Genomic DNA, 27,121 nt, shown 5'->3' with positions numbered 1-27,121 from the left:
TACCATGCATAATCACTGCAAAGAGAACAAAATAGGCATATATATATAACAAAATATGTACAGGGTGGCTGAGTGTGAGGGCCAACAGGTAGCCCAAATTGGATGATGGAACATTTGTGTAATTTCATTGTAGTAATAGTTCCACAAATTTTCAAATAATATAACATTGCTATAGCTAATATCACACATACATGACATCAATGCAGGTTAAAAAATGGCAACAGTAGAATTATACCTGTGTTCTAGATAGTAGGAATAAACCAATGTCAAGTTCCTAGATTTGATATACTGCGACATCTACAGAAATTGTCACCTTTGGATAAAAGGCACAACATCTTTATGATACTACTTGGGAAATTTCCTGTGAGTTTATAATTATTTTAAAATTAAATATTAAAAATAAACAAGAAAAAGACAAGGTGAATTTCAGAAATGATTGGAGGAAACAGGCTTTGCAAATGAATGGTGCTCAATCCAGGCTGGAATAAAAAGATTTCTATGTGGCTTAAGTCTATATTTATGTAATTGTTTTCTTTCATAACATTTTCCATTGTATTAAATAATATGCATAGACACATTGTGTGTGTGTGTGTGTGTGTGTGTGTGTGTGTGTGTGTGTATATATATATATATATAGAGAGAGAGAGAGAGACTAAAAAGTCTCGTCTTCCCTCCTACCGCCCTTACCCAAAAATGAACAATGTTGAACAATTTTCACACACAAAAAAATCATGTTACACAAAAGCCTTGTGGCTCTGGAGCTGCCTTTCTCCCCCCACCCCAACTTGAACATGTAGGTAGGCAATTGCCCAAGTGTATGTGAATCTTTTGGGTTCCCTAAACAGTTGTATAGGATGCAATAGAAATGTTCAACTGTGACAGGGAACAGGCATTTTGAAAGGGTATAAATACTCAGGGAAGTTTTGTAAAATTGGAATGGGGTCATGGTGAGTGCTTTTAAAGTCTTAAACGTAAGGAAACATAAGCATTTCCTCATTTCACTAACTACTCTGTAAAAACAGCCTCAAATTTGCAGTGGGTTTGCTTTAGCTTATGTAAAGATTAGATGAAACCAGGAAAGGGCTTTTAAGCACACCGGCAAGAAAATGCCATAACCCAGGACAAATGAAAACCAACCTTGTGCAGGAACCAGGGCCAACAATGGGCCACCCCGTGGGTCTGCGCTCCTGTAGGTCAGCAGGTCAGCGGGGCCTGCGGAGGCCCTGGGCCATGGCAGGGTGCTTAGATGAGTGCTGAGAAAGGGACAAGAGAAAGATTCCCCAATAACCAAGTACACAGGACCAGTGAATAGACAAAAACCAGAAAAACGCTCTCGTCTGTTTGGTGGCACTTGCTGGTACAGTTCCTGCACAATGTGTATTAAAGAAAGAGAAATGCAAAATAAAGAAAGGTACAGTGGGTTGTCTGTCCAGGTTTTCTGGGGACACTGTGGGAGAAGGCTGGTGCTGTGAATGCACAGGGCCTTCTGGATGAGCTTCTGTATGGACTCCCGCCATTCCTGCACCCCCACTACACTCTAGAGGATTCTGCAAGAGCAAATCCTGGCAGCAGGGCCTTCCGGTCCTTTCAGGCCTCTGCCTTGGCTCTTAGGGACTTGGGGAGGCTACGCGGTAGAGGTGGGGCGGGTCCCATGGGCGGGGCTGTGCCGGTGAGGCGCGACCTTGTGGGCGGGGCCTCGCGAGTAGGGGCCCCTCTGTAGATCGTGGATGTGGGCGGGACCACTGTGTGGGCGGAGCTACGCTGGAGGCTGCTGCGGGAAGGGGCGGGGCTGTGCGACCAGCGGGTCCCTGGAGCAGGAGGGGGTCGGAGGCGGAGGCTGCAGGATGGCCTGAGCCGGGTGTGGGCGGGGAGATCTGGAGGGCAGGACTCGGAGAGGTTAGGGGCGCTCCACACCTCTCATCGGCCTCGCCCTGGGTCCGCGCTCCTGTAGGTCAGCGGGTCAGCGGGGCCTGCGGCGGCCCTGGCCCATGGCAGCGTCCGCAGCTCTGTCCGCGGCGGCGGCTGCAGCGGCTCTGTCGGGCCTGGCGGTGAGGCTGTCGCGCTCCGCAGCGGTGCGCGGCTCCTACAGCGCCTTCTGCAAGGGGCTCACCCGCACTCTGATCACCTTCTTCGACCTGGCCTGGCGGCTGCGCACAAACTTCCCCTACTTCTACGTGGTGGCCTCGGTGATACTCAACGTCCGCCTGCAGGTGCGGATTGAGTGAGCGCCAGCCGCGGTGGTGGCCGGGTCAGAGTCGCCTGCCCACCAGCGCCGAGCCTGGACACCTTGTGAAGGACAGCGGGGCCGCCAGACGCTTTGGGGTGCAGAGTGGCCTGGGTCCCTGCAACTGTAGACACCCGCGTCTGGGGAACCACTACCCGACCCCTGTCACCACCGCAAGAAAACTCACGCAACCGGTCCTTTGCTTTGGGCTCGAAAAAATTACGAGTCCAGCTGACCTGTTGCCTCACACTGGCCAAAACCGGGAAATCGGAAAGAAGGCATTTTACTGCAGCGAATTCATTTGCCAAGTCTGAGCAAAAAGGTAAGAGAAAGGGTGGGATGGGGGTGGGGGTTCAGCTGCTAAGCCACGTAGTTGTCGGGGAACCCTGGAGGTTTGGGGCAATAGAGAGGACACCCGGACAAAATAGCCCGAAAAGATGCCAAGGCAAGCTGGGGAAAGGCAAGGCCCCTCTGCTCCCCTGTTGTGATTCCTCAAGGGGGTTAGGGGCAGCCTGAGCTTCTCTGAGAGTCAGGATATCACCACGGGACAGATAAGAAGCCCCCTCCCATACACAGCGCAGATCCCCTCTCCCTTTACAGAGACTGGGGTGGTGTCACCCGAATGCTGGGGAATGGGTCAGTAAGGTCCCAGGAAGTCCCTGGAGCACAAAAGATGTGCCCACCCTTCTCCACCCACCTTGGAGGATTCATGGCAAGGATGGTTGCCTTATAGCCAAGCCCCAGGTCTGTCCCCTTTTCAGATCTCAGGACCCTGGGCCTCTCTTCACCTCCACACAGCCATTTGCAAATCTGCCTCTTTCCCTATATTTGGGGCCAAAGGACTGGTCTGTACCCTCTGCTGAAATCCCTCTTGTTCCCCTAGTCCCATCTGGGGTCATTCTCATTTGCAGACCTGGAGGAGTAGGGAAGAGATGATCCTGCCTCTCCCCTTCCCCCACAGGCTTGCTCTGTGACCAACAGCTCAGGCTCCCTGCAGCGCCAGCCACTGCCCTATCAGAGCCACAGAAGCCCATCCTCTAACCCAGAAAGCCCACTGGGTGCTCAGGGAATTTGGGAAAATGGAAGGATCTCCCTGAGCAGGCAGCAGCTCTCAGTCTGGGTAGGTAGGGAGGGCAGAAGGAGAAGGGGGGTTGCAGGGAAGGCTATACAGGAAACAAGGCCCTCCGTCTGTGGCCAGGCAAATCTGAGGTCTTCATCTTTTTCTTTTTCAGGCATTGGTCTTTATAGGTGCCTTCTTTGGTTTGTGAAGAGCCTGATCCCTGCCTAGAAGTGCCTCTGTTCCTGCAGCCACCTGGGAGCAACTGAGTGAAATGCCCAGGAGGAGGGGAAGGGCCTTCTTGGTAGAGGCCCAGCATGGACAGAGGCCTTGAAGGGTGGGTGGCCCAGGGATTGGGCCCTGGCATGGGAAGGAGGGTCATGTTTCCTTGGGAACAGAGATCTCCTAGCAACACTGTGAGGGAGATATATTCTCCCCGCTAATGGGGCTCCAGGGAAGGGGCTGGGATTTGCCCTTGTCACACAGGTGGGAGGGTGGAGCTGAGTCTGCTGTTGGACCTGCAATCTCCCACTCCCTCCACAGACTTCCTTAAGATCTGGCAGCCTGTGGAACAGGGAAGGAGTACAGAGCTCTGAGGCACCTAGGAGGCGAGGGGTCCAGGGGTAGGAAATCTGGGGTATGGCTTTCCTTGGAGTGGTATGGAAGGTCCCAGGGAAGACAAAACAGTGAGCTGAGATGGGGCACAAGAGAGATGGGTCTCTGAACCCTCTGGGTTGCCATGTCCTCAGCACAGAGCCTCACCTTCCCACAGCACCTAAGCTTGACAGCTCTTCAGCAGCTGTGTGGCACAAACCTCTCAGGTTGGTGATGGAGTGGGGAGGAAGGTGGCTCTTTGACTGCTCAGGACACTATATTTCCAGGAGGGTGGGATGAAATATGATTGGGACTCATGAGAGGACCCCATCTCTCTATCCCCAGACTCAGGCTCCATCCCCAGGATCACACAGGAGAATCTCATCCAGATGACCTGGGATTGACTCTGGAGGCCCCAGGCATGCTGCTATTTGGGATCCCCAAATAGCCAGAAGCTGCCCTAGGGGAGTCCTCACCACCCATGCCTATTCCCTCAGCTCCTCTGGCACTGGTAGCTCAAGTCCCATGTACTGAGTTCCTGGGACCAAAACCTGCAGAAGCCTGGCCAGTCCCAGGGACAGAGTGGCCCAGCCTCCTACCTGCTGCCCTTCTCAGCTGCCCACTGGATCTGGGGTCTCCAATGAAGATCTCAGTTTGCTCCACCACAAGGATGGAGGCTTTAACACGGCTGCCATGTGCCCCTGTGGTTTCCCAAAGTCTAGGCCTGGTAGCTTCCTTCCTTGTGCCAAGTCCCTCTGGAGCCCTGCATCCTGCTGACCCTTCTCATCTTGTCCACTCAGGACCACTTCTGGAGACCTGTGAGCCTCTGACCTCATCCACAGGTCTCTGGGCCACCTCTATGGGACAAGAGACACAGGGTAGAAGAAGAAAGCAGGAGCCCAGTTTGGGCCCTTTCAGACCCTGGTCCCACCCTCTGGGTGACAGGATCCCCAGCTCAAGCTTCTTCCTCAGTCAGCAGGGAAGGAAGGAGGATGGCCCCTCACTCCTCACTGAGTGTGTGTGCATGTTTGAGTACGCATGTGTGTGTGAGTGAGCCAGCAAGCTTGTGGGTGTGTGATGGAGGGGATGGAGCTGTTGAGTATGAGAAGCTGCTCTGGCTGCCCAGCCCTCTCTGCAAAGGGCTCCACTTGGGGCCTAGGAGCCCTTTTCTCTAGGGAGAAAACTAAGTGGAGCCTCAGGGCCACCCTCAGACCTCCACTCCAGGGAAACCCAACCCTGCCCGGCACCCTGGCTTGGTCTTTTGCCACCTCTGCCAAAAGGGATTGGCCCCAGGCCCCACCCAGCCTTGTGTTCCTCCACTGTTGGGGCCTTGACCCATGGGTGAGCTTCTGCTTTCCTGCCTCCCCTCTTGCCTGCTCTCTCTCCCTCAAGGGCCCTTGCTGCGTGATGGGGTCTCCATGCACTTTATTTATTTGCAGTCTGTGTTCCAGGTGGCGGAGCTTCTACATATTCAGAGACCCAGCCTGGATGACCTTACATTTCTGTGTGATGATCTCTGCGCTGGCCAGCACTGTCTGGTCAGGGATATGTTCTTGTTTCTGATATTGTCACATGTTGTTGTCCCCCTATGTTAAAAAGAAAGTCCTTGAGTTCAGAACACTACAATACTGACTGGAGTCCTCTTTTTGCTGGGTTTGGTGCATTTGCCAAGGGCAGGTGGGGAGGAAGTTCCCAGGGCCAGGGGCTGGGGAAGCCTCAGAGGGCCAGGTCCAGGCTGTGTCAGGACCTGCTGCTTCATCAGAAGCTGCTCCAGGACCAGACTTGGCAGGACCACCGTCCTCCTCCCCAAGGAGCGAATGGCAGCAGAGCCTGGCCCAGGAGAGGATGGCTGGTCCCATTCACAACCTTTGTTCAAAGGACCTGAAATGAGTCTTGTCTTCCATTATAGAGCTGGGGGTTCAAAGTGCTTAATGCAGCTGAACCTCTAGGGTAAAGAGAAGCAGGCAGACCATCTGCAGGTCCCATCATGTGTCCCAGAGACCCCCTCAGCAGCAGGGGAAGGACCTCACTGCATTTCTGCAAGCAGCTTGCTGGGGACACTTGGAGAAGATCAACCACCCAGGAAGCCTGCACCTGGATGTCTGCTTCCCACCATAGACCTAATCTGTGTCCCCTAAGAGCCCCATTCCCAGAAGCTCCCCCAGAGAAGCTAGGAATTGGGGTGGGGTGGGCAAGGCAGGAGAAGGTTGTGGGGAGTGCAGGATGCTGGAGGCATCCTGGGTCAGAAGGTTTTGCTCAGGAGAGCACAGTGTGGACTTTGGGACCCTGGTTGCACTCTGCCCGTCATCAGGAGCTCCTCATGGCTGGGTGCAGTGGCATATGCCTGTAATCCCAGCAACTTGTGTGGCTGAGGCAGGAGGACTGTGAGTTCAAAGCCAGCCTCAGCGTATCCCACACCCACCCAACCCTCCTCCCACTTGAGAGAAATCGAGGGTGGGAGCCTGTTCTGAAATAGATCCCTCAGCAGAGGCTTTTTTCCTGAGCTCCCTTTCCCTACAGAGGGACAGGGAATCGGGCAGAAAGTGTGGTGGGATAGCAAAGGGGGAAGGTGACCCTGCCTTTTTGGGGTGGGGTTCAGGACACAGAGAAGAGAACCTGGGCTTTGGGGGAGCAGGCCTGGGGGTCATCTCAAAATGGAGCTGCCTACGGGGAGCAGCTGGGGCCACTGCCCATGTGGACCACCTGCCTTCTCCCCTTTTCCCATTTCCAGAGACTTGTTGAAATTTAAGCAACTGAGCCAGGAGAGAGGAAGAGAGCAGGAAGCAGACAGTTCCAGGAGGCAGAGAGAGCAAGGGCCTGAAGAAAAATGTGCAGGGCCCATTCCACTCCCCCCACCCAAGGGAAGCTGCTGGGTTTGGGGTGAACTGTTCTGCCTGAGCACAGGTGTGCCGGGAGGACATCCTGCTTTGGAACCTGCTCCTCTCACTCTCTGCTTATCTTTCCATGTTATTAAGATTCTACATCCAAGGCTGCCTGGTAGTCCCTGCCTAGTACAAAGATATCATCATGCATTTGCCAAAATTTCTTGATTATTTATTTATTATTGTATGGAGAGAGAGTGTGTATGTGTGTGTGTGTGTGTATGTAGTTGTGGTTCATGCATTGACAGATGTCATTAAGGATAGTCATGATCAATTAATTCCTTTATATAGATTCCTGGAAGTGGGCCAAAAGACATGCACTGTTTGGGGCTTTTTTCTTTCTTAGTTTGGGTAACAGGGATTGAACTCAGGGACACTCAACCACAGAGCCACATCCCAGCCCTATTTTGTATTTTATTTAGAGACAGGGTCTCACTGAATTGCTTAGCACCTCACTTTTGCTGAGGCCGACTTTGAACTCATGATCCTCTTGCCTCAGTCTCCTGAGCTGCTGGAATTATAGGCATGTTGCGCTGTACCCAGCGGTTTGGGGATTTTGATACCTCCAGCATCAGGGTACCAAGTTACTCACTTTAGTCAGGAATGAGTTATTTGAGAGAAGGGTGACAATTCTGCATCACAACAGATTTTTTTTTAAATTTGTTACTGCCTTTCTTTGCTTCAAGTTGGGTGCATTTCTCTCCAAGAACAATATAATGTAGAATTGGACCCATCACTTTCCTGAAACTAGTCCTTTCCTATCATCTCTAATTTATGCCTAGGATTACCTGTTCCTAGGATTCACACCAGATTTGTAAATCTCTCAATTTCATATGTTAAAATAGTTTATTTGGACATTTTGCTGTGCAATCCTTGGAATACCTGATCAGGATGAGATACTTCCATACGCCTTTGGCCATCTGTGCTTCTCTTTGCAGCTCTGGGGCGTCACTTGTTTTTTAAAGGAAATGAGATTTGCCTTTCATCATTGCGTGATGGGAAATGACTTTGCATCAGGACTGAGCTTGAACTCAGTCTGTATACAACCCTCACCCATTCCTCCCTTCCCTCTTTTGCTAGTATTTAAAAAATATGGCCAATCTCAAAAGTGAAAGCAGAAATCTTAAGGATCAGAAGTGGCAGGGATGTAGGCAGCAGGTGGGGCCTGGAGCTGCACAGCTCTTGGAGGCAGCACGCAGAACAGGTCTGAGAAGCTAGGAAAGCTCACTCTGTAGGTGCTTGGTGTGGCTCTGCCAGGTGAAACGTGCTGTCTGCCTTGAATGGGAACCAGGATTTCTTGACCTGCCCACCTGGGGTCTCTTGAAAGTAAATCCCCTGCCCAAACAATGGGTTGAAACAGCCACCATTAAGACTCTTAATCCTCAGGTCTGCCCTGTGCTTAGTGCAGGGTCTGGATTTTCCATGAGAAAATACCCATGCTGAGAGTTGAATAAAATACAGATGCACTCAAAATATTCTCCTAGGCCCATTTCTGTGAAGCTGAAGCATATTTAAGGCAAAGGGAAGAGCCTAAAAGCTACTAGAGAGGAGAAACACATTATTATTATTATTATTATAAACCAAAAAAAGCATAGCAGCCATATTGACACCGAATATCATCCCCAACCCCCAGCGCCGAAGACAATGTATCAGTGAGGAGTCAGAGGCAGCACAGAAGCCGCAGTCAGTAGCCATCCTAAACCAAACTTCAATTCAGCCAGGGACCAGGTGCTTGCAAACTTATTTCAAGGGCTGAAAGAGTCCAAAACACTCCTGGACACCACAACAGAACTGGCCCCCCAAGGGCAAAAACACCAGTCTCCAGTCAGGGTGCTAGGAAATCAGGAAGCTTGCCTTGGAGCTGTTGACTTCAAGAACACACTCCTGAGCTATAGCTGAGAGGCAAGGATCAGAAGGCTGCTGCCACCACCACAGTAAACATTTCTGTGTGTGTGTGTGGCGGGGAGGGGGGGGGGTGCTGGGGGTTGAATCCAGCGTTTGTGCACATGAGGCAAGCATTCTACCAACTGAGTTATATCCTCAGCCCTACTACCAACTTTTTGACACTCATAAAGCCAGTAACTAGACAAAGGACACTGAAGAAAACAAATACATAGGCTGTATGATCAGACTCACCACCACAAGAGTTGACAAAGCAGGAAGATGGACACTTATTGGCCCACCAGGAGTCTCACTCAAGTGCACCTAACTGGTGGGATCTAATTCACATCCTGGGCAAGCCAGCACATACAGATTTTCACTTTTCTGACTATGCAGTAGAGCAAGGTACATTAGGAGATTGGGACATGTATTGAATCTCAATTCACCACATGTGACCCAAGCAATGTCTTCAAAATGTTGAGAGAAAACTTCCGTTGGCTTAGAATTTATGCATGAATTTAGAATCAACACATTCTGACACACAGGAGATGTAGAAATGTACTATTTATCAAATCTTTTTTTTTTAAATGCCCATCTGTTGGCCTCATGTGCAGACAGTTGCACTAGGCCTGAATATCAACATACTTAATGTCAGGGGTATTTATCAAATCATGCTCAAAGAATTACCAAAGGGTGTGTGTTAGCAAGAAGATGTGGATATCAAGAAACAATAGCAAGTACATAGTTGTTAATGGGCTTAAAAATCTCAATATGTATTGATGATTAAGGAAAGAAGGTAAAGGAGAAAAAAATAACAATATTTTGGGGGAGCTTACTTTGTGTCAGGCACTGCTCTAAGCACATTACATAGACTAATGCAGTACTCACAAGGGTCCCAAAACAAATTCATACTATCTCTCTTTATGAAGATGGGGTAACTGGGGCTCAGAGAGGCTAATAGCCTGCCCAAGGTCACAGCTATGGTGGAGTGAGGATTTGAGACCTTGCAGTTTTCCTTATAGTCCTGTAGCTCCAAGAGCCTGGTGCTGGAATCAACTTTTGGAAAGAGCTCATGGGATCACATGGCACATAAACATGTGAAACAGAGAGAAGTTTGTAAAGGGACACAGAGACCCAGAATGAGCTGGCTCACTCTTTTATAGCAATCCACTCCAAGGGAACTAATCCTCTCCTGTGAGACCTAACCCACTCTTGAGATCAGCATTAATCCCTTCACGGAGGTGGTCTTGACCCAGTTACGTCTCCTCAGGCCACACCTGTTAAAGGGCCCACCATCTATTAATACCATTTTATGGGGACTAAGCTTTCAACATATGAACCTTTGGGGTACATACAACATCTAAAGCATGGCGAAGCTCTCCCGAACACTGGAGCCACATGATCTTGTTGTGGCAGGCCCTGTATTTGCTTGACATTTCTTTTCTGTCTACAGAAAATTTTCTAACAAACCCTATGAACTTCATGCTCCTCAATCCTAGAACCATAAAGACATCCATTTAGGGACACCAGTGTGACACACTGACAAGTGTGAGATGATGGGGACTTGCCTCCCAAATTATGGCAAACAGCCTTAAAATTAACATAACTCTGAGGCAAAAGGTTTAAAGGGCAGCTGTGCTGGGCCTGCCTATGAAAGCAAGTGCATTCTGGGCTCTGCCATTTACAAAGGTGAAGGGAACATATCCACCCCCACAACTGATGCTCCCCAGGGGCTGAAGTGATTCCCTCTGTCCAGAGAGGAGTCTGGAATCAGGGCTGTGACTGATTCACAACCTGACTGGGCTGACCAAATCCACTGTTGCTCTCAGGGTACATGTTTCCATGTTGGTCAAAATGGAGAATCAAATGAGAGGTGGCAGAATCCATGGCCCACACATCTCTCACATCAAACAGTAACTTCTGTGTGATTCCCACGGGTGTGAAGCTGCTTTGGAATGATGACTTTCCCAGGGAACTACAGCTGTCACAGCTCCCGCTGACCCTTTCTCTCCTGGGAGTTCCTGCTCCATAGGTCAGGAAGCCCAGGAGGCAGTGACAGAAGCCAAGTTCCATTAGGGCCTGGGATTTGGTCCTGTTGGCTTCACTCCAGTGCCTGGCATGTAAAATGGGATCAACAAGAATTTGTGAGTGGAAACACAGCCTCCACAAGCTATTCCTGACTACCCCACTCCCTTCAAATGGAGAAGTAACCACTGGATGGTTGGGAGGTCCCACTAGACCTGTAAAACAAACCCAGAAGCAAACCCTGTTTATTCTGGGGCCAGGGGGTTACGGTGGAATTAGGAATCCCAGGACTGGGGCTGAGCTCACAGCCACTTCTCTGTGATGCTGAAAGCTTTGAAGTAGCTCTTTCCAGAGAACAGTTCCCTGGTTAAATGTGTTGTTTGAGGAAGGAATGAGAACTTTTCATGAAGGATACTTGTGGGATTTTTAGTACCATCATACCCACAATAATCAAATTCCTCTTCCTTTATGGGGCTGTAATTGATTCATATTGATTCATATATGGAGCTGGACTGCACCTTTTTAACAAAGATCTTTACCCACTTTGAGATATTATGCATCGAATCTGGGGGAATGATTCTGTAAGAAATCAACTGACGTCTTAATGAGTTGCTTAACAATTTTATTCCTAGGAAACAAATGATGGGTTAGCCACAAGTAAGCATTAGTTCTGCTCAGATCATTCTTTTATTGCATTTATTAACATGTAATCTGCCATTAGTATCTACTGGACCCTATTCTAAATGCTTGGTGATATATTAATGGAAAGAACAACCCCCCCCAAAAAAATGCCTACCATTGAGGAGTTTACATTCTAATGTGGGGAAGGGATATAGGTAAACAATAAATATAACAAATTGAGTAGGTGTTAGGAGATGAAAATGCTACAGAATAATGGCTACTGAACATATAGCCTAGGGGAACTTAAAATTGAAAGCAATCTATAATTTTAATTATTTATTTGTTTATTTGGTACTGGGCATTGATCCCAGTGGAGGTGGGGGGGGGGCTTGGTCACTGAGGCACATCCCCAGCCCTTTCTATTTTTCTAATTTTGATACAGGGTCTTACTAAGTTGCTTAGGGCTTCGCTAAGTTGCTGAGGCTGGCCCTGAATTTATAATCCTCCTGAGTCAGCCTCCTGAATCAATGGGAGTATAGGCATATGCCACCATGCCCTTTTATTCATTTTTAATCATTTATTTATTTATTTTTCAATCTATAACTTTAAATCCTGCCCATTAACATGGTGGCCCTGCTGTCTCTGGAATTAAATACTTTGTCTCTGAAGGTTAGTTACTTCAGGGCCATACCAGATCTCTACCATCACAAAATCCACTCCTGCCTGTGGAAAACAAAGAATTTAAATTTAATTGAGTTTTATTTCTTTCTTACAGGCCAGTTTCAAATACTTTTGAATTAAGGCCCTCCCCTAAAGTGAACTGGTCCCAAGAGAATGAGCCAGCATGGTTTTTTTGTTTGTTTTTGTTTTTGTTTTTGGTACTAGGGATTTAACATAGGGGTGCTTAACTAGTGAGTAACATCCCAAGCCCTTTTTGAAATATTTTTCAAAATGTTGAGACAGGGTCTTGCTAAATTGCTTAGGGCCTTGCAAATTTGCTGAGGCTGGCTTTGAACTTATAATCCTCCTGCCACAACCTCCTGAGTCACTGGGATTACAGGTGTGTGACACTGAGCCCAGCTGAGCCAGTATCTTAATTGGATTTATCTAAGAATCAAACTTCAAATACTGTTTATGCTTACTAAGTTTTTCAATTAAACCTGACAATTTCCTGCCATAGAATAATAGATGAGCAGAGAATAAAATGCTTTGTTATGATGACCTTTGCACTGGAGTCATAGAAACTGCTCTCCAAACACAGCACAACTGAACACTCTCCACTATTACCACATTGACAACATCATATGGTTGAGGTACATATCCATCAGGAAGTTTCAGAGAATCCAAGGTGAAAAAGATAGTATAATCTATCATCCCATGTCTTTCCTGCAGGCTAGTAATGCAGACCTGTATGGAAATGATGGAAATATTTATGTAGAGTTTATTATACTGTAACAGGCACAGTACACTATCACTCTTGGTCTAACCTGCTAGTCACTCCAATCCCATAAATGATTTTCATCTTGGTGGTACACTGGCAACACCAGGTATGCTTTAAAAACACACCTGTGCCCAAATCCCACCTCACACCAATTAAAGCCAAATCTCTAGAGATGGTACTTAGGTATACAGTGAGAAATTCTGTTCTAAATATTGCTCACCATGATCATTATTCTCTATAAGTAAGGTTTAGAGAGTGAAAGGATTGAGCAAGAATTTTATCTGTACCTTTGTTCAAACAAAATTTCCTTCTCATTTTTAATCTCCACTCCCCAAATCATACCTAGTTTTGACTGATAAATACCACAGCCAACTCCATTCAACCTTTCCCAATGCTTTTCTTTCACACAGACATAAGTTATTCTTTCTGTTGTTCTCAGAACATTCTAATAACATTCTAATACCTAATCAACTATATAACTTAGAACTTAATTATATGTGTTCTACATTGTTTTCAAATCATTTCCTTTTGGAAATCCTGAGATTTCCATAAGGAAATAGGCTCATTTTTTGTTAAAGAATATATTTTCTCATATTTTCAGATTTCCCAGTGCACCCGATAGATTTCTGGCCATGAAAATTCTCATTGAAGGGAATATTGGTGGAAACTAATGACAAATGCAACATGGACAAAAATTACCTCATCCACATGCTTACAGTTCATCGGCTTCACAGAGTGTGCCTTGATGTTTGAGGTGCCTGGCTGTGTGGAATATTCAACTTCTAACCAGTCACCCTTATAAGGCACAAAACCTAAAACAGCCATGGAGAAAACTTCATAAGTTCTCAATAGATGTAAAGCCTATTTTGCACAGATTTAAATAGATATCTTGTAAATCTTTGTCAGAAAGTAAATGTTTAATCCTTTAGCCATTGAGTTTCCTCTACTGATTTAACAAAGTCAAATGGAGGAAAGTATCAACTATTCTTTAAAAATAGCACAGAATTTATTACACAGTTGGTCACATTCAATGCCCCTTCAAGAGAGACAGTCAAGTGTATAAGTAAAACATATGTCTGAACTTGATCCCTGCATTACCAGTTTTGTAACTGACACTTTGCAGCCTTAGTAAAGGTCCTTAATCTTCCTATGCCTCAGCTTCTTTATCTAAAATCGAGAAGGACAATCATAGTTCATATTACATAGAGATGTTGTGACAATTAGTCACTATTGGTAAAACACACAGAATAATATCTGGCATGTGGTAACTACCAAGTAAATGTTGATTGCTATTAGGGGTAGCAGAAGCACTAGGAAATATTGTGATTGTAAGCATGAATTAATTTCCTCAGGTGTTTTGGTCAGCTAATGAACTCTTAAATATTTATCTTAAATATTTATGGTTATAAACATATAGTTTCAAAAAGAATTTTACAGTAAGTAAAAAGTAAGTCACAGGATAACAAAGGTGCCTGGAGTAAATGGAAATATCAAACATTGCAGGTGAAAGAATCAATTGGCTCAATGACTCCAGTAAACTGGCAATAGCAACAAGATTAAATATTTCTTTATCCTGGGACCCCAGCAATATGGAATGACACAAAACAGGTCTTGAACCACTTCTCTCTCTCTCTCTCTCTCTCTCTCTCTCTCTCTCTCTCACATCTGTATTCATTTCTTTATTGTGCCTTTATATAATACCCATGGAATGATAACTTCAAAATGTATATACCTTCAGATCTAACCAAACTCAGATTCAATTATCCATATGCTTATGCAAGTGTAGCATGTTTAAGCTGAGTTATTGCTGTTCTTCTCATGCACCCAATTTTCCTCCTTTCAGTCTTGCACATCTTAAATTGGCAACTCCATCCACCCTATTGCTCAAATAAAAAACTTTGAAGTTACTCATAGGAATAGAGTGACATTGGCAAAATACCAGAGTAGAAGATTCAAGCCTTCTTTCCTCCCACAAACAACAACTGGACAACTATCCATCAAAAAAAAAAATAGCTCTAAAAGAGATTGGTTGGGTTGGGTGAAGGATTTAGCTCAGTGGCAGAGTGCTTGCCTAGCACATGCAAGGCCCCAAGTTCAGTCCTCAATCCTGACAAAACAAAACAAAAGCACAGAAAAAATAAATAAATAAAAAAGTTCGGCAATCCACTTTAAAAACTACACAATAACCAGGCATAGTGGTACATGCCTATAATCCCAGAGGCTCAGGAGGCTGAGGCAGAAGGATTGCAGGTTCAAATTCAGCCTCAGCAATTTAGCAAGGCCCTGAGCAACTCAGTGAGATGCTGCCTCTGAATAAAATATATACATATATTTAAAAAAGGGCTGGAGATGTGGCTCAGTGGTTAAGCACACATGAGTTTAATCCCCAGTGCCTAAAAGAACAAACCAACCAAAAGAGAGAGAGAGAGAGAATTGCACCAAAAAGTCAAGAAGAATAATTTCGTTTTCCTGAATCACCCCATGTCTCATGCAGACACTCCTCACCATGAAGAGGGAATTCTTTTCTCATGAGTTCCCCTAGAAGGGAAAGAAGAGAGGGGTGAACAGCCAGCTTACACAGCATTAAAGGGCACTGCCTGAAAGGCCTGCTCCAGCTTCATTCACCCCACCCACCCAGAATTCTGGGAAACTGCCAGTTGAGAAGTCTGGAGATGGTTAAGAACAAAGAAAAAGGGTATAGCCATCAGTATATGCCACGTGGTGGAAGCCACTGTTGTTTCCAGTGGCCTTCCCTGCACAGGACTCCAGAGGTTTCCTCTGTTAGGGACCCTGACAGCCTGCAGAACGGTAGTTACTAGAAACTGGGCAGTGGCGGGTAGGGAAAGAGAGAAAAAGGTCAAAGAATAGAATCTACCAGTTATAAACCCTGGAGACCTAATGAGCACCATCGTGACTATAGTTAATAATGTATTATGTACTTGAACTTGGCTAAAAGAATAGATCAGGTATTCTCAGCACACACTTACACACATGTGCGTGCACACACACACACACACGAGGTAATTCTGTGAGGCCATGGGTATGTTAATTAACTTGATTGTGGAAATCATTTACAATGTATACATATATAAAAAATATTGAGCTCTGTACCCTAGGGTATACAATATCAGATTGCATATCCTAAATATACACAAATTTCATCAGTCACACCTCAATAAAGCTAGAAAGGGACACATTAAAAAAAATATTGGAATTAACTTTGACTCCCATTTTCTTCACCCAGAGGTCCAAATTCATTAGTAAATACTTCATCTCTAATTTCAAAATAAACCAGAATCAAATTGATCCTTAGAGCCTCTGCTTCTACAACCTCTTCCAAGTCTCCAACATCTCTTGTCAGGATTATCACAACTTGCTACTAACAAATTTTCCGACTCCACATTTGCCTCTACATAGTCCTTTCTAAACAAAGCAGACAGAACATTTCATAACAAAATTCAGGTAAGAGTCTTGGTTTTACAACCACATAAATCAAAATAGCAAGCTGCCTGGTGGGGCTAAACTAATATCCCCTTTCACACCCAAGCTACATGACAATTGCATTAAACTGAAAGCACATGAACCAAAGTATAACTCTGGGTATAAACAAAATCTCAGAACATCTGCTAATTACTAATAGAATTCAACAGTGGACACACACATACACACACACACACACACACACACAGAAAGGTATAGTTCTGTCTCCAACCTTATTTTGAAGCACTTGAATATTTTAAAAATAGTGTCTTTATATAGAAGTTAGGTAATTAATTAATGAAGATAATTAAATAATTAATGAATGAAAAATTATCCAGACATTACTGATTGTATTCAACTAATGAACACGTAATAAATGATAGTATGACTTTTTAGAAATACGACCTGCTTACATCCTTATATTGTATATTATTTTCAATTCCAAAATTCCATCTCAAATATTAAAGAGTCACTGATTAGAGCCAAGTACACTGCAGAAATAGTTCCAGGTCCTCTCAAAATATTTAGCACTACATGTTTTAAAAAGGTAAATCATACCTTCAGAAACAATGTCTATAGAGAAGTAAGTTTTTTTATCAATGTAGACAGTATCTTTCTTTATACAGGTAACATAACCAACTAAAACTCTGATTCTGGAGTCCAGTGGTTTAGTGACATCAAAATTATCAGGGATGACATCCACCTATAAGATAAGGAAACAATTACTTAAAGTATGACAGAAATTTTAAAAGGGGAATTTTATGCTTAAAACATTGTCATTCAAAAAATATTTTATTGCTGGGCAAGGTGGCACATGCCTGTAATCTTAGTGGCTCAGGAAGCTGAGGCAGGAGGATTGCAAGTTCAAAGCCAGCCTAAGCAACTCAGTGAGAGTTGTCTTTAAATAAAATACAAAATAGGGCTGAGGATGTGGTTTAGTGGTCAAGTGCTGCTGTGTTCAATCTGGGGTACCAAAATAAATAAACAAAGAAAATTTAAAAATATTTAATTAATTAATTGATTTATCTTGCAGTGCTAGGGACTGAACCCAGGGATGCTTTATTGCTGAGTTACATTACCAACCATTTATATTTTTAATTTTGAGCCAAGTCTTGATAAATTTCCCAGTCTGACCTAGAACTTTCAATCCTCCTGCCTTTCCTTCCCCAGTAGCTAGAATTATAAGTGTACACCACCACACCCAGCTCAAGAAATATATTAAACATCTATTGTTCAATACTAGTGAATATGTTCACATGACAACCAGATCATAGACATGATATGATAAAAATAATGCCATGCTTCATGTATTCATCAATATACTCCCAGATTTTAATTGCTCACCCCAGTTTAATGCATCAATAGTGTTAAATTCAAAGATAAAAAGTACTATTCTTGCTGGGCACGGTTGCACATGCCTGTAATCCCAGTGGCTGGGGAGGCTGAGATGGGAGGATCACAAGTTCAAAGCCAGCCTCAGAAATGGTGAAGTGCTAAGCAACTCAGTGAGACCCTGTCTCTAAATAAAATGCAAAATAGGGAGGGGGATGTGGGTCAGTGGCTGAGTGCCCCTGAGTTCAATCCTTGGTACCAATATATATATTATCCTTGCCCTCTAGGAATTCACAATTTAATGGAGGTGGGGACAAGTTCTAAGGAAGTTGTGATATAGGATATAAAATAAGTCCAAAAATTGCTTTCAGGAATTTCCAGGAGGGAGAAAAATTCAGACTAGGATACTTCCTCTACTTGGAGGAAGTCAGATTTGAGTGTGGTTGAGAAAAAAATTGAGAGTATACCTGGCAAATGGGGATGGGGGTGGGGGGCAAGTCAGGGAGATGGAGACAAAACAAACACAAGTTAGGGAAATATAGAGGAAAACTATAATATTCAAGATCCAGTTCTTAAGAAGTATAAAATACAGTTGGAAAAGTAACTTCAAATGAGAAAGGGTTGTAATACAACCATCTCAAATTAGGGCTTACTTTGTCTATGACAGAAAAGCATGCAACTATTTTTGTTTATTGTGAGTGTAAGAGTTTTTATATTAATTTTTTTAAATTAAAGAAATAATTCATGCCCATTACAGAAAAAAAGTAGAAAAAAAACAGAGAAGCACAATGCAGTAAGTGATTGCCCCTAGTATGTAATTCCATTGCTTAAAGAAAACTACCGGCCACATTTTAGTATTTACCCTAGCTCCAGATTTTTTCTACACAAATGTATATATGCCCTACTTTAAAATAAAAAATTAGCATTGTATATAGTGTTAAAATAACACATAATGATGACAAACAATTTTTGGGGGGTCCTTGGGATTGAATTCAGGGGTACTTTATCACCAAGCTTTGGTCCTTATTATTTTCTACTTTGAGACAGAGTTCAGCTAAATTTCCCAGGATGGCCTTGAAATGGAAATCCTCCTTCTTTAGCCTCCCAGGTCACTGGGATTACAAGCATGCACTACCATGCCCAACCTGATTGCAAACATTTTTATAGAACATGAGGTTATTGTAAAGAAAATAAGGCATCTCAAAGAGTGAGTGGACCATAATTTATGGATCTAATTCCACATTGGACATTTAACTTGTATCCTAATACATTGCCACTAGCCTGATTTATTTCTGTACAATAAACTATAATCAGTAGAATTTCTTGTTCAGAGGTTTCTAATGGAAACAAACCATTGAGTTGTAAGTTATTTTTTGTGCTTTTAAAACAGCCAAGTTAACTTGTATCTTTCTAGCTTTCCATACCAATCTCATGATCTTTTGGCCCAGATTCATTTTCATTGAGGAATAAAGCACCAGGTCCCTCTCTGTCTATCTACTGCCATCCTGTTGGTACCCTAAAGGATAATTCGCTACATCTTCTCATCACTCTGTGCCTTGATTCCACACTAGCTCACAGTCATACCACACATTAAATTTTCCTCCAAGTTTCATGTAAACTCTTGCTATCCAAATTCTGTTTCTTTAGCTCAATAAGGAGTGCAGACAGATTCAAATGCTTGTGAGTATGAGAGAGGTGTAGAATGAACCCAAAATTGGAAAGGAGACCTCAGGAATTAAGAGAGACCAAGAAAGTGAAATGTTGCTGAGGAAAGCTACAGGAAGCAAGCAGAGCCAAGTCAAGAGAAGGTCATGTGGGGTGCAACTGACAAGACCATAGGGACAGGGTTGCACAAGCCCTTTGGCAATTACATGCTATCATGTGCCCTGGATGATAAATGCCATATGTGGAGCTATAGGACTTGTTTGCCCAGCTGGGTTTAAATCTTATTTTGGTGTCATCCCTTCTTTCTATTCCCTATTCCTCTCTTTTGGAATGGGAAAATTTCTGTGTCACTGTTTATTGGGTGTATCTGACTTGCTTTTGATTTTTACAAGGGCTCACAGCTAAGTGTTTGCCTTGAGTCTTGGAGGAGACTAAATCTAGACTTTTGAGTAATGTGGAATTATTAAGGCTCTGGGGACTCTTGGAGATGGACTAAATGCATTTTGCATTATGAAATGGACATGAGCTTTTGGGGGCCGAGGCAGAATGTTATGATTTAGATCTAAAAAATGTCCCCCAAAAGCTCATATGTTAGTCAATGTAGCAATGTTCAGAGGTGAAATTAATAGATTGTGAGAGTTGTAACTTAACAAGTCCATCCTAGTTTGAATGAACTGACTGGGTGATAACTATAGGCAGGTGAGTGTGGCTAGAGGAAGTAGGTCACTGGGAGCATGGCCTGGACTGTATCTGTCCATGATATCTTCTTCTCTCTCATTCTGTTTCCTGGTTGCCATAAGCTGAGAAGCTTTCTCCCACCATTCCCCTCTGCCATGGCATTCTGCTTCACCTCAGAATCAGCAAGGGAATCAACTGACCATGGACTTAGCCTCTGAAACTTTTCTTCCTCTGAATTATATTTAGGTATTTTGGCCACAGCAACAAAAAAGTTAACACAAGGGTCAAAGTGGACTATCCAATTTATCATAAGGTACAATTGGGTAGCAATTAGCAAAACAAGATATGAATCCTTCTTTCAGTTTGCACACACAAATCAAGCCAGGCTTGCTGAATGTTTGCATGTAAATAGATAAAAATCACAGGAGAGACTATTTGGTGAATTATGAATTGCAGTATGCTTTTCTAAGAATTTTTACTGAACTCAAAAGCCTCATAGAGAATATGGAGATCATAATGGTACATAAAAAATGAGCACTCTATTGGCTGGGGTTGTGGCTCAGCAATAGAGCGCTCACCTAGAATGTGTGAGGCCCTGGGTTCAATTCTCAGCACCACATAAAAATAAAAGTAAAAAATAAATAAAATAAAGGTATTAAAAATGAACACTCTAGGGCTGGGGCTGGTGCTCATTGGTAGAGCACTTGCCTATCATGTGTGAGGCACTGGGTTTGATTCTCAGCACCATATATAAGTGAATAAAATAAAGGTCTGTCAACATATAAAAAATATATTTAAAAATGAACATTTTAGAAGTCAAAAGATGGTACTGTGAAAGTAATTGCAAAACCTTTGAATCCAAATTTTCATAATGTACTTTATTTTTTGACAGAAATATCTATAATGTCCCTAATATAAAAATAGTTCTGAGAAAATAAAAGTTGCCGTAGTCTCATTAAGGCTTAGAGAAATTCTAAATAAACTTATGAGACTGCATTTCACTTCTAAGAATGGCAAAGACTTCACATTGATTATATTCTCATCTTTGCCAGTACTGACAAACAGGTCATCTTATAGCCTGCTGGTAACAGTGTCAATTAGTACAATGAAGCAAAAAGATGATTTGATAATATGAATCAAAATGTTAAATATCTGAACTGTGGTGATAGTTACATGCCTCTGTAAATCTACAAATAAGTCATTGAATTGTACTCTTAAAATGGGAGAATTTATGGTATGTAAATTATTCCTCATTAAAGCTATTTTTAAAAGTTTCAAATATTTGTCATTTGAGACAGCAATTCTACTTACATGAATTCATACTATAGAAAATGATTTTGGGGGGATGGCTTTGGTTGGGGGTTTTTGTTTTTTACTTTTACCTTTTTTTTCATGCTGGGAATCAAAGTCAGAACTTGCATACTAGACAAGCACTGTGCCACTGAGTCATAGCCCCAGAAAATGTGAAACTATGGAAACTATGGCAAGAGTATAGCCTGAGCCCAGGAGTTCAAGATCAATCTGGGAAACAGAGTGAGACCTTGTCTCAAAAATTTAAAATATAAGAAGTGCCAAAGCAGATATGGCAGAGTCAGCAGGATGGCTTAATAACCAGGCCCTGTCTCAAACAAATAAAAAACAAAAAACAGAAATCACTACAAATATTAGAATACCCATTACAAAAGAACGTACAGCTTCAGGGGAATGAGACTTCAAATTCCACTCTACATCCACTGTAAAGGTCACATTACAGAGTTGGGATTAAAAGAAGAAAGTGCCAGATGTAGTGGCACATGCCAGTGACTCAGAAGGCTGAGGCAGGAGGATAGCAGGTTTGAGGCCAGCCTCAGAAATTTAGTGAGGCTCTAAGCAACTTAGCATGACCGTGTCTCAAAATAAAATATAAAAAGGGACGGGGATGTGGCTCTGTGATTAAGCACCTCTGGGTTCAATTCCTGGCACCAAAAAAAGCAAGATTGAAAATCCACTAGGAGCTGGGTGTGGTGGCTGGTGCATGCCTATAATCTCAGGGGCTTGGGAGGTTGAGGCAGGAGAATCACAAGTTCAAAGGTAGCCTTGGCAATTTAGTGTGGCTGTAAATAACTTATCAAGACCCTGTCTCAAAATAAAAAAATACAAAGGACTGGGACTCTGTCTCAGTGGTTAAGTGCCCCTGGGTTCAATTCCTAGTGCCCCCCCTTCAAAAAAAAAGCCCACTAGAAAAGAGACCATTCCCAAACTCATGAAAATCTTACTTTGGTTGCTTTCAATTCAACAGATGTTTTATCTTCTTCCACAACTGCAGTAACTTTCTGTCCAATTTTCAGAGGCACGTTTTCAGTTACTATATTAGTACTGAAGTAGATGGACTCATCAATCAAGCCATAATCATCACATAAACTTGTCACAACTCCCTGCACAGTTTTCAATTTGGTGTCACCTATGGGATGGGTAAGCAACAGGTTCTATTAATTAATTTCAAAAGCAAACACACATTACAAAAGAGTCCTACCAGAGGAAGATACAGATCTACTTCTAGAAATTAAATGGCTGAGTTTTGAGATACTGATGACACAGTCCTAGAGCATAATGGTGACTTGTGCAAGCATCTGGAGGCAGAGGGCCAAGTTCAAATCCTGGCTTCCTTATTTCTCTGTACAGCATAGTGACAGTGGCCTCCTACCACAGGCAGCAGAGGGCCATCATTAGGACTGTACTGTCCAGATGAAGATTGCCTGGTTTTTAAACATAGCTCCTACACTGATCAACTTTGTAGCTCTGAGCACATTTCTTAATCTCTCTGATCTTGATTTGTCAGTCAAACAAGAACAATCCCAATGTTTACCTAATTTCTGTTGCACATGCATGTCACTGCTTAGAACCCTGAGTATCTTGCACATGTTAGAGTGCAAATGTTGTTGTTGTCATCATATCTGTTCATAGAGAGCCTTAATTGACCATTATTATATAACTTTATTATATATTATTATGTGGTTTAACTTTATTAATATATGATTTAATTAACATTAATATACAATTGTATTATATATTAGTATATAACTTTATTATATAAATTTATAATGATGTATTATTATATAACTTTATCATTTTCATATCCATAATGAGAAGCAACATATGGGGATCTTTAAACATCTCACCAGAGCAATAAAAGATATCAGGGATTAAGTCTAGTTGAAAAGTGCAACTGAATCACCAGGGGGGGTTTGTTTTCTCTAAACAAGCCTAGCTGGTAAGTGGTATTTTGGGATTTGACCTGGGACAATTTGCCTGCAGCACTGGAGCTCTGAATCACAACACCAAAGCTGCTGACCTAATGACTTGGGTGGATAGAAAGAAAAGCTGGGAAATTTTGGATTATACTAGATTATGAAAATAAAAGTCAAGAAAATCTGGCAAACTGGAAAAGAAACCAGATTAAATGTATTACATCATATCCCAGAATAAAAATGAAGGACAAAGAAGACAACTGTCACTCAGGCACATTGAAAACTTGTTAGACTCTTCTATAGATCCCTGTTGATAAAAGTAGAGGTAATAAGTGGCCAGGCATGGGAGGCTAAAGCAGTAGGATTGCAAATTCAAAGCCAGCCTCAGAAACTTAGCGAGGCACTAAGCAACTCAGTGAGACCCTGTCTCTAAATAAAATACAAAATAGGGCTGGGGATGTGGCTCAGTGATTGAGTGCCTCTGGGTTTAATCCCCAGCACCTGCCTGCCGCCCCCATCCCCCCAAAATAAAGTAGAGGTAATAATGGATGCCATGGTAAGTGACGTCATCTAAGCATAGAGAAATTACCTTCTCTAGCAAGATTTGCTGTGACCTACCCACCTCTCCTGGGGGTTCACACTCTACTGGCAAAGAAGCCTCAGAAGATCCCAGACCAGGAAGACAGGGCCCTTCCCAGGGAGTTTCTTCCACCACCCTCCTAAGACACTGAATTTGTTCATGGGGAAACACCCTCAGGGTGGAGCACAGGATGAGAGATACTGCTGAATCTGAGTGTGGGGTGTGAATTCTGGGGGACTGCACAGTAACTGTGTGCCCTTGCTTTCCTGTTCGCATCCCTAACTGACCCATAGATGGACACGGCAATACTAAGACTTCTCTCATGGGGGGTTTGTAGGTATTAATGACATGCAGCCCTTAAAGCCAGATAAGTGCTGGACACAAACTAGAATCAATGTAATTCAGAGCACCGATGCCATCCATACAGCAAACCTTCCCATGTTTGATTGGACTCGCAACCACCACACACCACACCTCAATCAGTGCTTCCGCGTTCCCCCGTCACACCCCCTTCTCCCCGAATGCCCACTTGGTGCCAGAGCTGGCAGGAGCTTAGGATACAAAGTGAACATATTAAATGCGGCTCCTGCTTTCACACATGTGACTGACTTGGCTTCAAGTTCATGGTGTGGACAGGAAACCAAATTCACCCTCAAATCAGGGTGGTTCACATCCCCAAAAGTGTAAAATGGCTTCACACCAAGGGAAACGCGGGGATGGTGGAGCTGGACACTCTTCTCCGTCATTTCTCAGTGTTGATCCAAACACCTTCCCACTTTGGATCAACAGGACAGTTAAAGGCATTAGTCGATGTTGGCCTAATTCTGGGGGACTTAGTGACAATCTCTCCACCCCCCACACACATAAGGTTATACACATCCCTAGCGTTTTGAGGCCAGCCTCAGCAACTTAGTGAAGACTTATCTCAAAATAAAAAGGGCTGGAGATGTAGCTCAGTGGTAAAGCCCCATGGTTCCCGATCAGGGGTGAGAAGACCCCTCGGAGGAGACTTCTCACATAGTGGACAAGGGGACTCAGATAACTACCTTGTGGAAGCCCCAGATGTCTGTTAGGGTTTTCCCTCCTCTGAAAGAAGGCCATAAACCTTCTCAGAATTCTGAGCATGGTGCTGTCACCAGAGGCCTGGCTGCCGCCCTCGCCACACAGACCAAATACCAGGCCTTCTCTCTGGGCACGCCCTATGATCACACAGCGACTCTTCAGGGACCCCTGTTTCTTTTCCACAGACTCTGAGAGGAGGGATCGCCAAACCGTTAGGATATCTGAGAGGGCCAGGGATATGGCGCCCCTACGGAAGCTCTCAGGTCTGCCTCAGCCTCTTTATCCTGAGAGGGCTCATGCAGGGCCGCCTCTTTTCGCCTTCCAGCCAATGGGGATGTAGCTGGTGATCATGTGTGTGTCTGTGACCAATAAAAAGTGGGGGGTGGGGGAAGTCATAGCTCCACCCATCCAAGCTGTGGGTTCATTAGGAATGTCCCAGGAGTGTGCCCAGGGTAAAGGAGATATGTTCCATGGGGTTCCCTGGAAGGACCAGAGGTCTGGCTTGAGAGGTGTGGCAGAAACTTGCCCCCAGGCTGTTCAAACAAAAAATCTAGAATGATGCTTAGTATAAGGATTGGTGATCAGTAATTACTCTTCACCAGGGATCCTTTGAAGGCCAGTGGGTATATAAACCATTTTAGGGATGCTTTGTGCCTGTCTTCTATGTTAGAACTCCCTTGATGAACCTGGTAGTACTTTAACATGGAATTCTTTGATGATCATTACCACTACTTATTCATTCCACTCCAATGATGCCTGTTACTTAACCATATGTATTAGATTTATTCTTTCATTTAGTATTTGTTGAGTACTGACCACGAGTCAGGCACTGCTCTGAGCACTTGGAATTAACCATAAAAAAATGGGCAAATTATCTTGGCCCTGTGTTGGTAATTTCTCACAACGGGAAGATAAAGGAGAAAAAATGAAAGAGATAGTAACTGGTCTTGGTGTTGCAGGCCTGTTTCTTGCCTATAATCCCAGCCATTCAGGAAGTTGAGGAAAGAGGATCACAAGTTTTGAGGCCAGCCTCAGCAACTTAGTGAAGACTTATCTCAAAATAAAAAGGGCTGGAGATGTATCTCAGTGGTAAAGCACCTCTGAGTTCAATTTCCAGTACCACACCTACACAAAAACCAAAACAAACAAAACAAAACAAAAATAGTAAAATACTTGATAGGTTGAAAGGTAATAAATGCAATGAGAAAATATAGCAGGGTGAGAGCATTCCAGAGGGGCTGGAGAGAAGGGTTGGATTGCATTTTAGAAGAGACTAGCTAGAATAGGCATCATTATAAAGCAACAGGTAAGCAACACATTGAAAGAGGTCCTGGCTTTAGCCAGGCATCTATTTGGAGGAGATCTCTAGACAGAGAGAACACCCTGTGGACAGATTGTGAGGTAAGACTGTACCTGATATGTTCATGGAAAAGCTGTGTTTGGCGTGGAGGAAATCAGAGCTAGAATACTGGGAAATGTGAAGAGAGTGGTCACAGAGCCAGGCTGTGTAGCTAAGAACTTATAGTTCTCAGCTATTCCTGTGCGTGATGTGTGAAGTGCCTGAAGGGTTTGGAGCCTTGGGGAATCCCTCTGGCTTCTTGGTTGTGAATAGGCTCTAGGGGGCCAAAGCATGGAGCAATAAGCTATTAGGAAGGTACTGGATGTGTTCAATCTCAGGGCTGCAAGATAAAAGTTATTGTTATTCAATCCTAAAGAAAGAACTTGGAGGATTCAATGAAGAAAGTTTGGACATTTTATTTATCCATGTGTTCCTTGGCAACAGTAGGCAGGGACAAAATGTTAGACTTCACCATACCTACAAGCAGGAGAAATATATAGGAAATGGACAGCTTCCCTTGTCTGTTTCCTTTGTTATCACATTTCTCTTCTTGAATATTGTGACTGCCTTGAAATTTCCTCCACCAGATTAATTGGTCCATTATCTTTAAATTCAGCCTCATAGAAACTCTCAAGACATGGGCAAAATGTAGACAAGTGTTGAGAGCCACAGCCGAGTCGGGATGACGCCTGGCATTTTTGCCAGAAGTAGTGGTTGAGAGGTGACACTAGCGAGCCATTAAGATGATGACTTTTGAGTTCTGGTGGAGTTCCCGTTGAGTTCCGCTTGAGCTCTCACAGGATTCCCGGAGAGTTCCCATTGGTTGGGGAAGTGCCGGAGGTGGGATATTTCCCGTTGGTGGTTCTTGGAGGAGGCACGTGGCATTCGAGAATTCCTGGGGAGCGTGTTCGGAGTCTGCTGATGGATTTCAGAAATAAAGTTTGTTCCTGCTTCAGTGGCTCGTAATTTGTGCCCAGCCAGACTGTGGCAGACAAGCTCTTTGCCAAGATATAACACAAATGGCCTCTGGTTC

General features: G+C 43.9%; 2 protein-coding genes across 2 annotated transcripts; one reads left to right on the top strand and one right to left on the bottom strand.

Moving 5' to 3' along the window:
• The first annotated feature begins 1,771 nt into the window (after nt 1–1,771).
• Nucleotides 1,772–5,501, top strand: LOC144364651 (small integral membrane protein 10-like protein 2A). Its single transcript, XM_078034233.1, has 2 exons — nt 1,772–2,546; nt 3,457–5,501. The coding sequence occupies exon 1, from the start codon at nt 1,989–1,991 to the stop codon at nt 2,223–2,225; it is 237 nt and encodes a 78-aa protein (XP_077890359.1). The 5' UTR covers nt 1,772–1,988; the 3' UTR covers nt 2,226–2,546; nt 3,457–5,501.
• A 5,767-nt stretch (nt 5,502–11,268) lies between these two features.
• On the bottom strand, nt 11,269–25,037 carry LOC101956949 (cancer/testis antigen 55). Its single transcript, XM_005325197.3, has 5 exons — nt 24,734–25,037; nt 22,136–22,320; nt 16,764–16,908; nt 13,425–13,537; nt 11,269–12,691 (listed from the first exon to the last, which is right to left on the bottom strand). Exons 1-5 carry the CDS (start codon nt 24,810–24,812, stop codon nt 12,497–12,499), a joined length of 717 nt encoding a protein of 238 aa, XP_005325254.2. The 5' UTR covers nt 24,813–25,037; the 3' UTR covers nt 11,269–12,496.
• Between the last annotated feature and the right edge of the window lie 2,084 nt (nt 25,038–27,121).

Source organism: Ictidomys tridecemlineatus, chromosome X (genome assembly GCF_052094955.1).
Source record: "Ictidomys tridecemlineatus isolate mIctTri1 chromosome X, mIctTri1.hap1, whole genome shotgun sequence".
NCBI classification, from domain to species: Eukaryota; Metazoa; Chordata; class Mammalia; order Rodentia; family Sciuridae; genus Ictidomys; species Ictidomys tridecemlineatus.
This window is presented reverse-complemented; position numbering and strand designations above follow the sequence as displayed.

Excerpts from the sequence above, each read along its gene's own strand:
- LOC144364651 (XM_078034233.1), top strand. The coding sequence starts at position 1,989 with ATGGCAGCGTCCGCAGCTCTGTCCGCGGCGGCGGCTGCAGCGGCTCTG.
- LOC101956949 (XM_005325197.3), bottom strand. The coding sequence starts at position 24,812 with ATGCTCAGAATTCTGAGAAGGTTTATGGCCTTCTTTCAGAGGAGGGAA. Across the intron at positions 22,321-24,733 it reads ACATCTGGGGCTTCCACAAG|GTGACACCAAATTGAAAACT; the intron begins GTAGTTATCTGA and ends CCCATCCCATAG. Across the intron at positions 12,692-13,424 it reads ACTGTAAGCATGTGGATGAG|GTCTGCATTACTAGCCTGCA; the intron begins GTAATTTTTGTC and ends ATTTCCATACAG.